The sequence below is a fragment of the Tachyglossus aculeatus genome, chromosome 15 (genome assembly GCF_015852505.1).
Source record: "Tachyglossus aculeatus isolate mTacAcu1 chromosome 15, mTacAcu1.pri, whole genome shotgun sequence".
NCBI lineage: Eukaryota > Metazoa > Chordata > Mammalia > Monotremata > Tachyglossidae > Tachyglossus > Tachyglossus aculeatus.
In genome coordinates, this window is record NC_052080.1 from 22,468,480 (window position 1) to 22,483,964 (window position 15,485).

Sequence of the window (15,485 nt, forward strand, 5' to 3'; positions counted from 1 at the left end):
CTGTTCTAAGCGCTGGTGTAGATACACAATAATTGGGTTGGACACAATCCCTGTCCCATGTGGGGCTCCCAGCCTTAATCCCCATTTTCCAGATGAGGACACTGAGGCTCAGAGAATCGAAGTGACTTGCCTAAGATCACACAGCAGATAAGTGGTGGAGGCAGGATTAGAACCCATGACCTTCTGACTCCCAAGTCCATGCTCCATCCACTACGCCATGCTGCTGGGCTATCTAAATAATTGATTGAGTCTACCAGCAGAGACATGTTTGCCGTGTAATGTTTGGGGATTTTGTCATAGCCCACTCCAAAATAATGTTGAAAGAGTCCCTGCTGAGAGCTTCCCCACCTTTCAAATATCATCATCATCATCATCAATCGTATTTATTGAGCGCTTACTATGTGCAGAGCACTGTACTAAGCGCTTGGGAAGTACAAATTGGCAACATATAGAGACAGTCCCTACCCAACAGTGGGCTCACAGTCTAAAAGGGGGAGACAGAGTACAAAACCAAACATACTAACAAAATAAAATAAATAGAATAGACATGTACAAATAAAATAAATAAATAAATATCAAAAGCCTTGTCCCTTCAAAGCCTCTCTGAAAACTTACCTCTTCCAAGAGGCATTGTCCAATGATTACCATCACCCCAGGTGTCATCCTAACAGGCACTCATCCCATATGCATAAACTGATTTATCTACCCCATTTCTTTATGCATTTACATACTTGATTACTCATTTTCCCCTACTTTTGCTGTTACTTCTCACATGCCACATAAATAGAGAAGGAGCATGGCTATGTGGAAAGAGCAAGAGCCTGAGAGTCAGAAGTCCTGAGTTTGAATCCCAGATCTGCCAATTTCCTTCCATGTGACTTGGGCAAGTTACTTCACTTCTCTGTGCCTCAGTTATCTCACTTGGAAAATGGAGATTCAGACTGTGAGCCCCATGTTGGACAAGGACTGAGTCCAGACTGATTGGCTTCTATATGTCCCAGTGTTTAGTACAGTGCCTAACACATAGTAAATGCTTAAAAAAACATATTTTTATGTGTATACATACACACACACACATACAAATACACACAATTTTCATCTGCTTGTTTCCCCCACTAAACTGTAAGTTCCTCAAAGACAAGGACCATACCATTTATGATTACTGTACTTTTCCAGGCTCTAAATAACAATCCTTTCCACTTCACAAAATGAATGAAAAATAAACATAAATAAACATAGTACCTAGTCTGCAAGCTCCCTGTGGGCAGGGAATGTATCTACCCAGTCTGTTGTATTGTACTCTCCCAAGCATTTAGTACAACGCTGTGCATACAGTAAGTGTTCAATAGAAACCATTGAATTGATTAATTAAATATGCTGTAAGGATGGTTGCATCTGCCAGGGCCTATCACAATTTGAAAACATTTTTCTGTAGAAAATCCTGTTTTTGTTTCGATTCTGCTCAGGTAATTCCTGAAGTTACAATTCCAAACTACTTAGTTTGAGTACTAGTGGCAGTGATAGTATTTACTGTAATGTGCTGTGCTAAGTGCCTTGGAAAATACAGCTCAAAAAAATGGCAAGATCAGATTTTGGGGGGTCATAGCATTAGTGCTTTCTTGAAGCCCGCAACCAAGACCCCTGCTGCTAGCTGTTCTGTCTGACTGACAAGATATGTTAAGGTTTCACACCTTTCAATCAGTCAGTGGTATTTATTGAGAACCTACTGTGTTCAGCATGTTGTACTAAGCCCCTCGGAAAGCATGATCAAGTTAGTAGAGAGGAACGCTACTGCCCCAAGGATTTTATCATATTCCTGCTCTGCCTTCCCACCCTATGATTATTCTAGATTGTAAGCTCTCTGTGGGCACAGAATGTGTCTGTTTATTGTTATATCGAACTCTCCCAAGGACTTAATACAATGCTCTGCACACCGAAAGCACTCAATAAATACAATCGAATGAATGAATGAACACTGGGTAGCCTTGGAGTAGCTGTAGAGTCTAGGCATGCTGGCAGAGTGGTGAAAGGAGCCGACAGAGCCACCATCATAGACACAACAGTCATCAATTGGACGCCCTCCCATGTCAACCCGCTGGGATGACTGAGCGTACCATCTCCCAGCCAAATTGCTCGTCTGCACCAGCTCAGCTCTGTACTTTTTTTTTTTTTTTTTAGCTCTCCCAGGTCAAATGGAGCCAAAATGCACTAGCATGAAATCCCCCTATCACTCACTAGCTAATAAGTCATCTACTGTTAGTGCCAGAAATCTAATCTATGAAATAGTTTCAACTTGTTTTGCAGCTTCTTTGGAGAAGGCTTAGATAATTATTAAAAAATTCCCAAGAAGTAGATTCTATTTCATCGAAAATAAAATTGGAAGGAATTGCATGGTACAACACAACAGATGGTTTGAAAAGGTTATTGCTAGTTCACCTCCAACAAGATAATAGATAAAAATAGGGGACAGTAGCATATAGCTTGGGTAACACCTACTAGGGTCCTTATGCCTTTGAATTTATTTTATTTATAGTTCTACAAATGCATTATTCTGATTCCGTGAAATAATGCATGGCAGCAAGGAAGGTAAGTTTCTATCAGAGCTGGTGAATTTGTTAGGGATTGGAAAATTCTATACTGGAATAAAAACCGACAATACTGAGACTTGGACTTAGTTCAGAAATCCATATTTCCTTATTGAACAAGAAAAGAAATGGGTATATCTTTGGGGTCCAAGCTACCATGTGGGGTCACAAACTTCATTCTCTGAATGTGTCTGACAACTCCCAATGTTTGCAGACCCCGGTTTAACACACAAGCAAAAGGCCACTGCTCTTTGTGGGCAGGGAAAGTGTTTATCACCTCTGTTATATTATACACTCCCAAGCGCCTAGTATGGTGTTCTCCACACAGTAAGCACCAATGCACCATGTAATCTAATTTCAACTGTACACATTCAATAGAGGGCTCTTCCCTCAGTAGGTGTTCAATTAATGCTACTTCTGACTGATATATTCCAATATTCAAATATCCTGGAACGCTTGTGCAGTTTCTCCTTCCAAACCTGCCTTGAGTGCTTTCTATAATCACTTTGCTTATTCCATTACCACAAAGGACCAAAGTTAAAAAAGAACCCAAGCTATCAGGGAAAAGAACTGTAACATTAGTATAAAAGAGTGGTGTTCAATTTTCCTGGAATTTTCAAATCGGTTTCAACTAAAATTGGCATGTCAAGTTTTCAACTAAAACCACTGCTGTTTTTATAAGCTTAGTAGAAATGTTTTTAAAGTTTAAAATTTAATAGTTGCAATCAGGCCAATTTTAGAACCTTAAAGTTCTTACACGGTGGCAACATTTTGGTAGAGTCGGTATACTTCAAAATCTACACCTTTCCAAAGTGGATGATCTTGAAGTAGTTTGTTCATTCTCTTAGGAAGGAATTTAAGGTCTCCTCAACATTAATTTCTTTCACTTTGTCATGATAAATGCTCAGGTATTAAATATCTTCCACATCGTGCAACCACGCATGATTCCAATTAGTGCTGAACAGAAGACAAAATGTCAGCTTAATAAGCTTCTATTTGCAAACTCTTTGAACGTTCAATGATATCATCAGTTTGCCAATCATTTCACGCACTTTGGCTTCCACTTTGCATCACCTTTCCCGGCACAAAAAGTCTTTCAAATCTACAACTCAGAAGACTAAAGTTGTCAGCCCCAGAGTTGGCAAAGCTTAAAGATCTAAATGGGGACGCTCCAAAACATCATTGGAAAACAAAGATGTTGGCAATATTCCTGCAGAGTGAACTTGTTGCCGACATAGTTGGTAACCATTCAATCGTATTTATTGAGTGCTTACTGTGTGCAGAGCACTGTACTAAGTGCTTAAATCGATGTGGGGAAGGTACAGGCTGATGTTATTGATGGAATTAGTTTTCGTTTCTTGTAATACCTGCAGCAAGCCAGTCAGCTAATCCTTCTTGAGAGAGGAGGGAGTTCTGCTCAGGAGGAAGTGTGTGAGCCAGGGATCAGAGAGAGAGGAATCAAGAGGCAGCACTGGTGAGTTTGGGAGGAATGGAGAGTGCCATCTAAGCAGCAGAAGAGAGCGGGTAGGTAGGAGGGAGAGCCAGTGGAATACTTTACAGCTAAAGGTCAAGAGTTTCTGTTTCATGCAAGATGAATGAGTGTTCAATGGAGGTTTCTGAGGAGTGGACTCCTTCGTGGCATGATTACTGCTGGTGCAGGGCAGCTGCCTTGGCTTGGTTCATTTTGGAGTCTCTCCAAAGGAGTGGGTTCTGAAAAGCTATAGGAAAGATCTTCTGGTGATGGTTGTTTGAGAAGGGACCCAAATGAGATTATTCTCACTTTTTTCATTGTGTGGGGACAATTCCCCAAATCTCCTTTCAGGCCATGGGACAAAAACACTTGTGTAAACTCACTGTGGGCAAGGAATGTGTCTGTTATATTGCTGCGTTGTTCTCTCCCAAATGCTTAGTACAGTGCCCTGCATTCAGTAAGTGCTCAATATATACAATCGATGGAGTGACAAAACTTCTCTAAGTCCCTCTGTCTTGTCTTGTCTTATGCTGTCATTCTGTATCTTATAAAAATAGTTCAATAGCAGTAGTGATTATCATGCTCATTCTAGTGCTCATGTAGGAGTGTTTTCCTAGGAAAAGTTGCTTTCTAAAAAAATTTGTCCCTGACAGTTCTTGAGGAGGTAAACGATGAGTTTAGCCTGGGATTTAAAAAGATGATTTGCCCTTCTATATGGGACAGATTGGAATGAGGAGTGACTGGGAACAGAAAGACCAGCAAAAAGACTATTACAGGAATTCTGTTGTGAGGTGATAATGTTTTCTTAGCTCTGTTGTGGTGAGGACAGAATTGGAGAGGAAGAGATGGGTTTGTGAAATATCACTGAGGAAGAATCAACAGGAATTGGTGTCAGATTAGTTGTAAGGAGCAAATGAGATACAGGAGTAAAAGATGACTCACGAACTGTGGATAAAGGGAGGTAAATAATGACAGTGAAGGGAAAGGGAAGCTATAAACTCCTTTGTGGGCCAGGAACATGTCTACCAAAACTGTTACACTGCACTCTCCAGAGCACTTAGGACAGTGCTCTGCAATAAATACCTCTGACTGAATAATATATAGATAAATATCTGTTGAATTGGTTGATGGGATTGTAAGACCAGGATGAGTCAAGGGATGCTTCCTAGAAGAGGTTTAAAGGAGGGAAGGGGCATGGCGTAGCAAAATTCAAGGACAGAGTGTTCTAGATTGAAAAGAAAGATGTGAGTCATTGATGGACTGGAACAAATGAGTTTAGATGGGCAGAGGTAAGAGAAAAATCCAAAATGGAGAGGAGGTGAAAGAGCAAGACTCAATGTACTGATTCAGGAGGCATATTACAGAGTTTGTGTGAGTAGGTCATCCAAAGTTAAAATGTAGGGAGAAGAAGAGAAGACAAAGGAATTGAAGAAGAGGTTATTCATTCATTCATTCATTTGTGTTTATTTACTGCTTACTATGTGCAAAGCACTGTACTAAGAACTTGGGAGAGTACAGTATAACAACATACACATTCCTACCCACAGTGAGCTCACAGTCTAGGTTAGATAGGTAGGAGAAAAATCCAGGTTAGAACTGGATTTTTGAAACCAAAGTCAGAAAGGATTGTGAAGCGGAAAGGGTGCTTGAGAGTGTCAAAGGTAGCAGATTGGGAAACAACGATTAACATATGTAAGAGGTTAATGGATTTGGCCAAATGGGATATTGTTGGAAACCTAAGTATGAAGAATCATGGTGGATTGAACAGCGTGAAATCCAGATTACTAGGGGTTGCAAAGAAAGCTGACAGGCACAAACGGAGGCTGCAGGGGTAGCAACATATCCTAGGAGTTTAAAGAAGAGAAAGAGAAGGGGAAATGGCAGAGAGGGCAGTGATTACAAAAGGTTTTATTTGCTTATTTTTTTCCAAAATGGGGCATATGTGCACACTTGAAGGGAGAAAGGAAGGAAACAGGAGGGAAGGAAGAGCTGATGATGTCAGAGGGAAAAGGGTGAAGGCAAAGATTTTTCATTAGGGAACAAGGAATAATATCTGAGGTACAGGATGGAAGTGTTATCCTTGTGAGAGATAGCAAAGGAGGAGGAGAGGGGAAGGATGAGGGGAAGAATAGCAGTAAGTAGGGCAGGAGGATGATTAGGGAAGCTCACAACTGATTATCTCGATTTCTTTAGGGACCTGGGTTGCCAATTGGTGAAGTTAAAGAGGTAGGGATAAGAATGAATTTGTTCAAGATTATTTTTAAAACATTCAGTTTTCATCAATCAATCGATATTTACTGAGTGCTTACTGTGTGCTGAGTACTGCACTAAACTCTTGGGAGAATATAATACAAAAGAGTTTGTAGATAAATTCTCTGCTCACAAGGAGTTTACTGTGGGGTGAATATCACATGCTTAAACTGTGTCAAATCTGATTAACTTGTACCAACCCCAGTGCTCAGAACAGAGCTTGACACATAGTGTTTTAAAAATTCCACAAAGAAAAGAGGAAAAAAACGGAGAGGTAGTAGGTGCTAGGAGGTTTAATATGGGATGGCTTATTGGAGGAGATATGATTTTAATAAGGCTTTGAAGGTGGAGAGCGTGGCGGTCTGTCATATATGAAGGGGGAAGGAGTTCCAGATCAGAGGAAGGATGTGCACCAGGGGTAGGCAGTGAGATAAAAAAAAATCGAGCTACAGTAAGTAAGTTGGTGTTAGAAGAGCAAAATGTGCAGGCTGAGTTGTAGTTAGGAAATCGCTTAGAACAGTGCCTGGCACATAGTAAGCACTTAACAAATATCATAATTATTAAATCAACAAAGAAACAGGTGGGAAGCCAACTGAACAATTTCAAGCCAACGGTAAGGAGATCCGGTTTGATGAGGGGGTGGAGAGGAGTGAGGAGATGTGGGTTGAACTTTTTTGAGAAAAATGATCTGGTCAGCAAAGAGAAGTATGGGTTGGAGTGGGGAGAGATAGGAGGCAGGAAGGTCAGCTGATGCAGCAGTAGTCAAGGTGGGATATGATAAGTGCTTGGATCAGCATAGTGGCTGTTGGGATGGAGAGGAAGGGTGAATTTTAGAGATGCTGAACCAGCAGAACTGACAGGATTTGGTAACTGAGTGATATGTGAGTTGAATATGAGAGGTGAGTCAAAGATAACAACAAGGTTACGGGTTTGTGAGAAACGGAGGATAATTATGCAGTCTACAGTGATGGGAAAGATCATTGACAACGCTAACGTTATTAATAAAATGCAAATACTTAAATTTTCCTAGTTGATACCAAGCACATCATCTTAGTCACTTCAATGAAGCCTTCAACACTTGCACCACAGTGTTTATGATTTTCATCACTGACCCTCATTCTCCTATAGATATAATGCCTTGCCAGAGAAAAGATATTCATTCTCCCTCTCTCTCTTTCTGTCTCTCTCACACACACAGACCCCTCCCTCCCCACCCCCCCCACCCCCCGCCAAATAATTTTGCCCAATAAAAGGGAAGATAATCATCTGGACAAGAAGCAACCTGGATTTTCCCAACAAACTGGAACCATATGGGTGATTTCCTGGAATCCCAATTTAAGGAATTCCCCAGAAGAGATTGATCCTGTTTCCAAGATATTAAGTAACAAGTACCATAATTAAGCAATTCCAAATCATTCTAAAATCAACCTAGATTATAATCTAGGGTTTAAATCACAGCTTTTTTTTCCTCTCCAAGAAAGGATTTCACTCATAGATACAGTTAATTCCAAGTATGCCAAGGTGACTTGGATCTGGATTTGTTGGACTTCTAGAACTAAAAATGTGGGGTGGAGGAGGAACCTCACTTTCATTTTAGAGCAAATTTTCCAATATTAGTGGAAAGGTTCATCGAAAAGTCTTCTTCCATCTAAAAAACAAGGGATACATGCCATTTATATGGAAATTACAAAAATTACTCATTCACTACTGAAGATACCTTCAACGATATTATTGCTATAGATGGAGGTAATCATTTTTTAAGGAAGTCAGTTTTGATACTTGGGACTTCTTTTATTTTTACTCAAGTACACATTTTTCCACCACTAACAAACAAAGGCCCAAACTTTCTTAGTACTTACAAGTTACTACCTACTTGGATATTTTTAAAATGGAAATTATTTTTACAATGGAGAGTGCTGGCGATGTACAAAGCAATATACTGCCTTTAAATGGTGGGTTACACATTTTGCCTTGTTAAATGCATAGAAACATGATCACAGCATTTTCATTCTAAATATCCTTAGGCAGTATCAGAAATTCCACCAAAATGTATTAATGAAATGTGGGTCCCCTGATATTAGGAGGTATACTGGGTCAGCCACTGAAAGCTTTTTTATGTGCCTTAATTGAGCAACAGTGTATAATTATGTAAAAGATATCCTATGGGGGAAATATCCTATTACACTTTTTTTTCCACTATTTACAATGCGATATTTAAAATGTACACCCTAGGCTGCATTGTCCTCTGATGCAGCCCAAGGGCAATGAAACAGCTTGTTTTCTTTATGCAACAAGCTGATGGGTGTAACCACAGAAAGAATGAAATAGTTCCTAAACCACAACCACGCAAATGACTTTTTAATAAACATTATTTGTGGTTGTTGATAGTGAAGAAATTATTTGAGGATTTCAGGAAGAATATATACCACTTTTACCTAGATGCATTTTATCTTCTATACCCAGTGAGGAAGTCTCATTCTCCCCACAACTCCTCAGTCCCTTCCCCTGCGATTCAATCCCCTAATGCCCATCTCCAGTTTATCAGAGGAAGGCGTGCAGTAGCTCCAAATACTATTGCCTAATAATATTAATCATGGTATTTGTTAAGTGCTAACCATGTGCCACGCTCTGTACAAAACATTGGAGTACAATTACAAGATAATCAGGTCTGATGCAGTCTTGGTCCAACATGGGGCTCCCAGTCCCTCCATGGGGGAGGGAGAACAGGTTGCATTACTAACTTCTCTTGCTCTTGGGTAAAGTTGCTTTATTGGTCTTTGATCAATATTGATCAAACTGAGATCAAGAGAAGACAACAGGAGTGGGAGAGAGGGGTGGAGGGGAAGACAAGAATTCTCCAGTACCAAAAGAAGACATGTTTCTAAGACATCTTTAGCCTTTTCCCCAGATACCTTTTGACACTGCTTCCCTTCCATCTCATTTTCTAGTATTGGACTACAGGAGCAGTCATATAGCTGGACACCCTCAACAACCCGGACCTGAAAAGAGCATTTCTGCTAGCCTACGGAGGACAACTGATTTGTATCCTTCTAAAATTGAGAAGCCTTACTGCTCAATCTGATAATACCATTTTATTTATTAAGTACCTCTTTTCTATAATATATGATTATGATATACTACAAATAAACACTATGTTTTTATGATTCTCAAATCAAACTTGTGGCAAATATGCTGCAAATTAAAACTTTATCAACGCAAGACGAAATCCTCTGGCAACAAACTTCAAGTACGTAAGGACACATTTTGTGGAATATTTATGAAAGAATTAGTCTTTCAAAGACTAAAAACAATCTAAAGAAAAATGTTGAACATTTGGTTTATGGCCTTCAAAAGAGCAAAAGTGGATGCTGCCTTTAAACCCAACTCTATAGAACAATTTGAAACCCAGTGACTATAACTGCGGTTTTATTTAAAACATTAAGAAGGCTTAAAACAATTTTAAGTCAAAATATGATTGCAGAAATAAGGAGTTTATTGACATGACTAGGAGAGTTACTGGAGAAGCGATTAAGACCTTCAACATCCTAAAATTTCCATTGTTCCACATTCCAAGTTGGTTGCTCTGCCTAAAACATTATCATCTTAGAGATGCAAGGAATAATAATCTATTCAAAATGCAACGGATTGGAAAGCTATTTTAAAAGAAAAATAAAAGATTATGACACAAAAGATCTAAATTTGTAAAGTAGCATGATCAATAAAATGCTCTCCCTAAAAGAAAAGGGAGTTAAATGTGTTTTAAATTAAATATATAGCATATATATGATATATATGTATATAGACACACACACACACAATACATATATATCATCAGCTGCCTGTTTAGCACTGAAATACGGCAACACTCACTTCTCCATTTGACCAAGATCACTTCATTGTAATTATTTTACAGAAAGGAGCCCTGACAATGAGTATATGCTACTAGTAGGAAAATGGTAGAGCCTTTATAAAAATACGCTTTTCTTCATATCATCAACCTGGTACTTACAATGGAAAGAAGCTGAAATAATGGATAAAACACCTTTGATGGTGTCATCATTCAAATATTTAACAAAGGAAAATAACACAATTGTTATTACACACAACTTCCTATCAGTCCTCTATTGGTGGACGTTCTTCCTGAGTCTGAAAAATAAATAAAACCTTATCTTCCAGAATGACTCTCTTTGCTCACTTGAAAGAGCTCAACAGTTCAAAAAATAAAACTACGCCAAGAAATGAAAAAGCCCAAGTCAACATAATACGTCTTTTTCTTTATGCTACTTCAGCAGGTCATTCTATATTTTGCAAAAACCAGGTTTAAGCAGGTTAATTTGACAAATCTCGGTATGTCAGAATTAGTGAAGAGAATCAAAGACATGAAAAGTATAGAATTTCTTTCCATTCAGAATGCAATACTTACTATCTCCAAAATTTCCCAATGGTAGAAATTGTGGATGAGCTACAACTGAAAAATCAAATACATGTACAAATTATTAGTCCTAAGAATTTTGAAGATTCAAAGAGTCCCATAAACATCATTTAAAAAAATGATTTGACATCTGCTCATTCTTTCTAAAATAGACGAATCTTCTAGTAAAAAGCCAAAGCTACGCACAGCTAACTGACATTTTGACTAGAAAAGGCCTCCATAGATAAATTAATATATACTCTCCCTACCTAACACTGAGAGAAAACCAAAAGAAAACATATTTCACAAATACGGGGATATGGTGGACATGAAATTCTTGAGTTTTTTTATATTTCCCTGGAAAATGAACATTATTTCATTGATACCTACTTAAGTATAAGGCATCTCAGTTTTCATATAAAAACTTCAAAGCCTGCTTATATATGTCATGGATGGACCACACCCTATCAGGCAGATATTGTAAGTTCAATACCATGACTGGGCACTCAACTTGCTTCCTGGGATTTTTCTCTTGTAAGACCTTCTCACAATAAGCCCCAATTAATTTAAAAATCATTAATACTCCATTAATTCTGCCTATTTTGTACAACAAAAGCTCCCTATACTTAATTTAATGCCAAACTCCCTTGGAATGGAAGACTACTATATATAGCTTGACATCACAATTGAGGGAGAATTTGAATAGGAAAGAATATTTGCAAAGTAAGTATAAATTTCAAAATCTTAGCATCTTTATTATGGTGTCCATTAATGACCGGTGCAAAAAAGGCACAGTATTTTTAATTTTTGCAGCATCCACCGGAGATTTTGTTACAATGCCTGCTCACTGTAACATTACCTTTTTAACGTGGGAAGCCATACTGACAGGGGGAGGATAGAAAGAATTTTCATTTATATCATATTTTTTGTTTTTCTAGCTGTTTCTATCATGAAGTAAAAGCTTTCCTGGGATTAAGATAAAATGAAAAACAAATGATTTCTTCAAGCCCTCTTGCTTCCCGAAACCGCCTACCTCTGCTTCCCACCCTCCCGCCCTCCCTGGAAATATTATTTTATTAAGTCAAATTACTACGTTTAAAAATACATATGAACTATTTTAACTTGTTGTACATAAGGAGGTGAAATTTTATTATCAAGGAGTGAACTCATCTGAGTAAAAACAAAAAAGCATTTGCGCGGAGAGGGTCCTATGGTTACATTTTGGGAGAAATGACTGTTTACAGCAAACCTATGAAATGAACTCATTACCCATTCATAAAAAACAACTATTTGGGGGTGGGGGGATATAGGTGAACATAAATCTTTTTATATTAAAACTCTACAAGTTATTTTTAAATGGATTTGAGTAAGGCCTTTTTATTAGCTATACTCTTAAGAAAGTATTACATTACAAACACCCGCCACCCCCAATAAGATGTTTTCTCTCTTAAAAACTTATAAAGATCGTTTTCCATGCTGACAGTGCACATTTCATCCATAAGTTTGAAGAGTCAAATGCTACCACAGCTGGGGGTTATTCTGCCAAATGGCTTCCAACAGTGACCACAGAGATGGAGGCTGGGAGGGGTATATGTGTGCGTGGAGGAGAAACAACAAAACTGATGGGAAATAAATGAAATCATTTTTTTTTTAATCACTCGAAATCTGACGGTCCCAATCGAACACATAAGACAATGAGAAAAAACGACGCTGGGGAGAATAAAATCAGGTATTAGAAGAAATGATTTCTGGCTACCTGCAGTGATTTAAACAACAAGCATTTGAATGATCCAGATATATTTTCATAGGGATTTACCAAGGGTTAGGGAAGGGGCGGGGGGGGGGGGGGGGGGGCGGAGGTAGATACCTTACAAAAAAAATCATCATGAAAGAAAATGAGACAAGATTATAAATAAGAGGCCGAGTTAAGCGCACCATGGGATTTTTAATCTGGCTACCTGTGGTTTTTGCAGCTAAAGCCTTATTTAGCCAGAATATGGGGGAGGGGAAAGAAGAAAACAAAACAAAAAAAATCACGTTTATATGTCAGTTTCGCAAATGATCAAACAGCGTGCAACCTCAAGTATACTGAAGAGACATTAAACCGCTTTTTTTCTTTAATAGACACCCGTTTCGTCAAATATTATTGATAATTACCTGTGCATCTCGTTTCCTGAACTCTTGAATTTTATTTTCGTGATCCATCATGGCAGCGCGAAGCTGTTTTTCCAGGTTTTCAATTTCCCGTTCATGATCTTGGACTAGGCATTCCTTCTCTGTGCTATGCTGCTGGAATAGGTGCGTCTTCTCCTGTTCATGCTCCAGCTTCAGCTCTACTATCTGATTGGACAATGAGGAGTACAGTTCATCAATAGAACATCCTTGTCGTCATGACAACTTGTCTACAGCTTAATTTTTTCCCCCTTAATTTGACAAAGTTGGAAATTTTATTTTTACGTCATGATTACCTCACCTTCGGAAGACTCGGGAACTTGAGGGATTTTTATCCCAGCAATCATAATATTCAAGGCAGCTGAGTGAATCCAGCAAGTCTTTTGGCAAATTGTTGATATAAATAGCTCAACATCAGAAAAATGCATCATGTCGCCTGCCAGGTATTATCCTCCAAGAATCCTGCTGTTGCTAATCAGGAGTGGTGAGGATTATAAACGGTTAATAGCCAATAGGCTGCTCTGTTTCCTTAAGTACATAGAGCCAAAAAGCAGGGATTGAATCTGTCAAATATTTCTTTGATTCTTCCAATAAGGGATCTTAGTGAAATACTCATCTGGGTTACTCCGTGTACCGTTGCCTTTTTTTTAAAAAAATCAAATGATAAAAAAACAAAGCTCGATTATCTCGTTGTCAGCAACGGTACACCAACATAAACAGATGTATGTGTTCCAGAAGAGCACCTGCTGTGCTGGGAGCTTGCGCCATGATTTCATAAAAAGCCTTCTCTTCTCGGGATCCGTTCCCAGTCCACTCCACACTGGATACTGTGACCTTGACCAGCCTGAGCCTCTCCCGGCAAGACTGAATGGCAGCCGGAGACCAAGGGCCTGGTTGCCGCAGCTTTGATACTAATCCTCCCAGACTGTGAACAATGGCACCCTACCTGGCCTGCAAACTATAGCCAGCCAGGCTGCCTTTGAAGCAGGTGATGAATAGGGGACCGCAGGAAGCCAGCTTCCCCAGTGAACTCCAGGCCACACAGCTGCTAGGAACAGTCACTTGGATTTTTCTTCAGTTTTGGTGGATTTCGGGAAAGGAAACCGCTGGTATCAAGAATAGGTGGACTTATTTGCAGCGTGAGAATCCTCCTTCGAGAAAAAAAAAACAACTAACAGTAGGAGCCTGCTCCAAATCGATCTTGTTTTGTGCAATGAAAGCGTCCAGGCCACCTTATCTTAAAGCTATAGCATTCATTTCTTGAGGCGGGTCGCCCGTAATGAGTGCAGCTGTTTTGTTCGTTTTCCCATTTTGAAACTCTCGGCACAAATTGCAAATTGGGGATTTTAAATCTTTAACCTACATAAGACTTGAAACTAGAGGTCTCTGGATGATTATTCGCACTGATTTTGCAACAGTGGTGATGGGGCAGAAGAATAAATATTTGGTGCCTCTCGGATTGCCTGCAATCTTCTTAAGAATAAATGCATTAATCCGTGAATGTGGCAAACATAAAAGGTTCCGTTAAGATGTACTTTGAAGTGGAGCTGAAATCACGAGTATCTTCCTCTAAGCATAAACACTGTTTTAAAGTAATGGGTACAAGTGGGTTTCTGTGTGCATACGGTGCGAGCCATTGAATGAAACATTGAAATAATAAAACTACTAACTTTTTTGCTTTTATGGATTTACAGGCCACTGTAGTTCACATTTCTTATTTGACATATGTATGTTTATTTTCAGACCTCAATACAAGTGGCTTCAAAGTAGAGGAGGTACCTTTCTTTGACACATTCTCACTTCCGCTCAGCTTTATGGAGGTACAGATGAGTCAATGTAGTTGTCTGAAACTTGGGTTGATTTATGCAAGGAAGACATGATGAAAAATGAGCAGGACCACAAAGAAATTCTAAGTAATCTTTAAAGGCTTTTGATGAAAACAGTGGAAATTATTTTCATTTTACAGATAGCCATTGCAATACCGTTCCATACAATAAAGAAGCAAATGCCCCATTTAGAAATTTTAAAAATACTGTCTATCTAAGCTGTTTCCAAAAAGGTTCACGTCACTCAAGTAAGCTGAATGGTGAGTAGTTACCAATAAAACGACCTCACATTTCAATGTCAGCACTCAATAAATACGATTGAATGAATGTCAAATACTAATGTAGAATAAAATGATTCTCCACATTATTCCTATCAAGAAGGTAGTGGCCAGTGATTATTGTCTGGAATTTTAGAAACTGGAAAATTGAGCTACACTGAACTGCAAAAAAATGCCCAAGAATGCTTACGGAATCTGAGACAAAACCAAAATTCGAACTCAGGCCATTCCTGGAGTTGCGCAGTGGTGACATACTCTGGAAGAGAGGCTGCCCAAAGCAAAATTTCCTCAATTCAATTTTACACCCTGCCAAATGACGTCCTTGGGATCCATGAGGCTTAGCACCACCCTGCGTACTTTGGTTATTACGTGGCTCATCTTCTTCCTGACGCTATTTCACCTTCTGACAGCATTTTATTCTTGTCTCCGAGCATTGGAAAGTCATCTTCTCATACTTCCAAGTTCAGTCAGGAGTGCACCTTGAGCGGAGAA

At 39.0% G+C, this 15,485-nt stretch overlaps 1 protein-coding gene across 11 annotated transcripts in view; it reads right to left on the reverse strand.

Annotated features, from left to right (window-relative positions):
- CEP112 (centrosomal protein 112) overlaps positions 1-15,485 on the reverse strand; it is a 348,495-nt gene that overhangs the window by 144,858 nt on the left and 188,152 nt on the right. For all 11 annotated transcript variants that reach the window (XR_005454199.1, XM_038757370.1, XM_038757364.1 and 8 more), the window contains one exon: positions 12,875-13,057. Coding sequence is in view for 10 of the 11 variants with exons in the window: in XM_038757370.1 (XP_038613298.1) it covers positions 12,875-13,057 (183 nt within the window). In the remaining variant the exon portion in view is untranslated. The remainder of the gene's footprint in view (positions 1-12,874; positions 13,058-15,485) is intronic.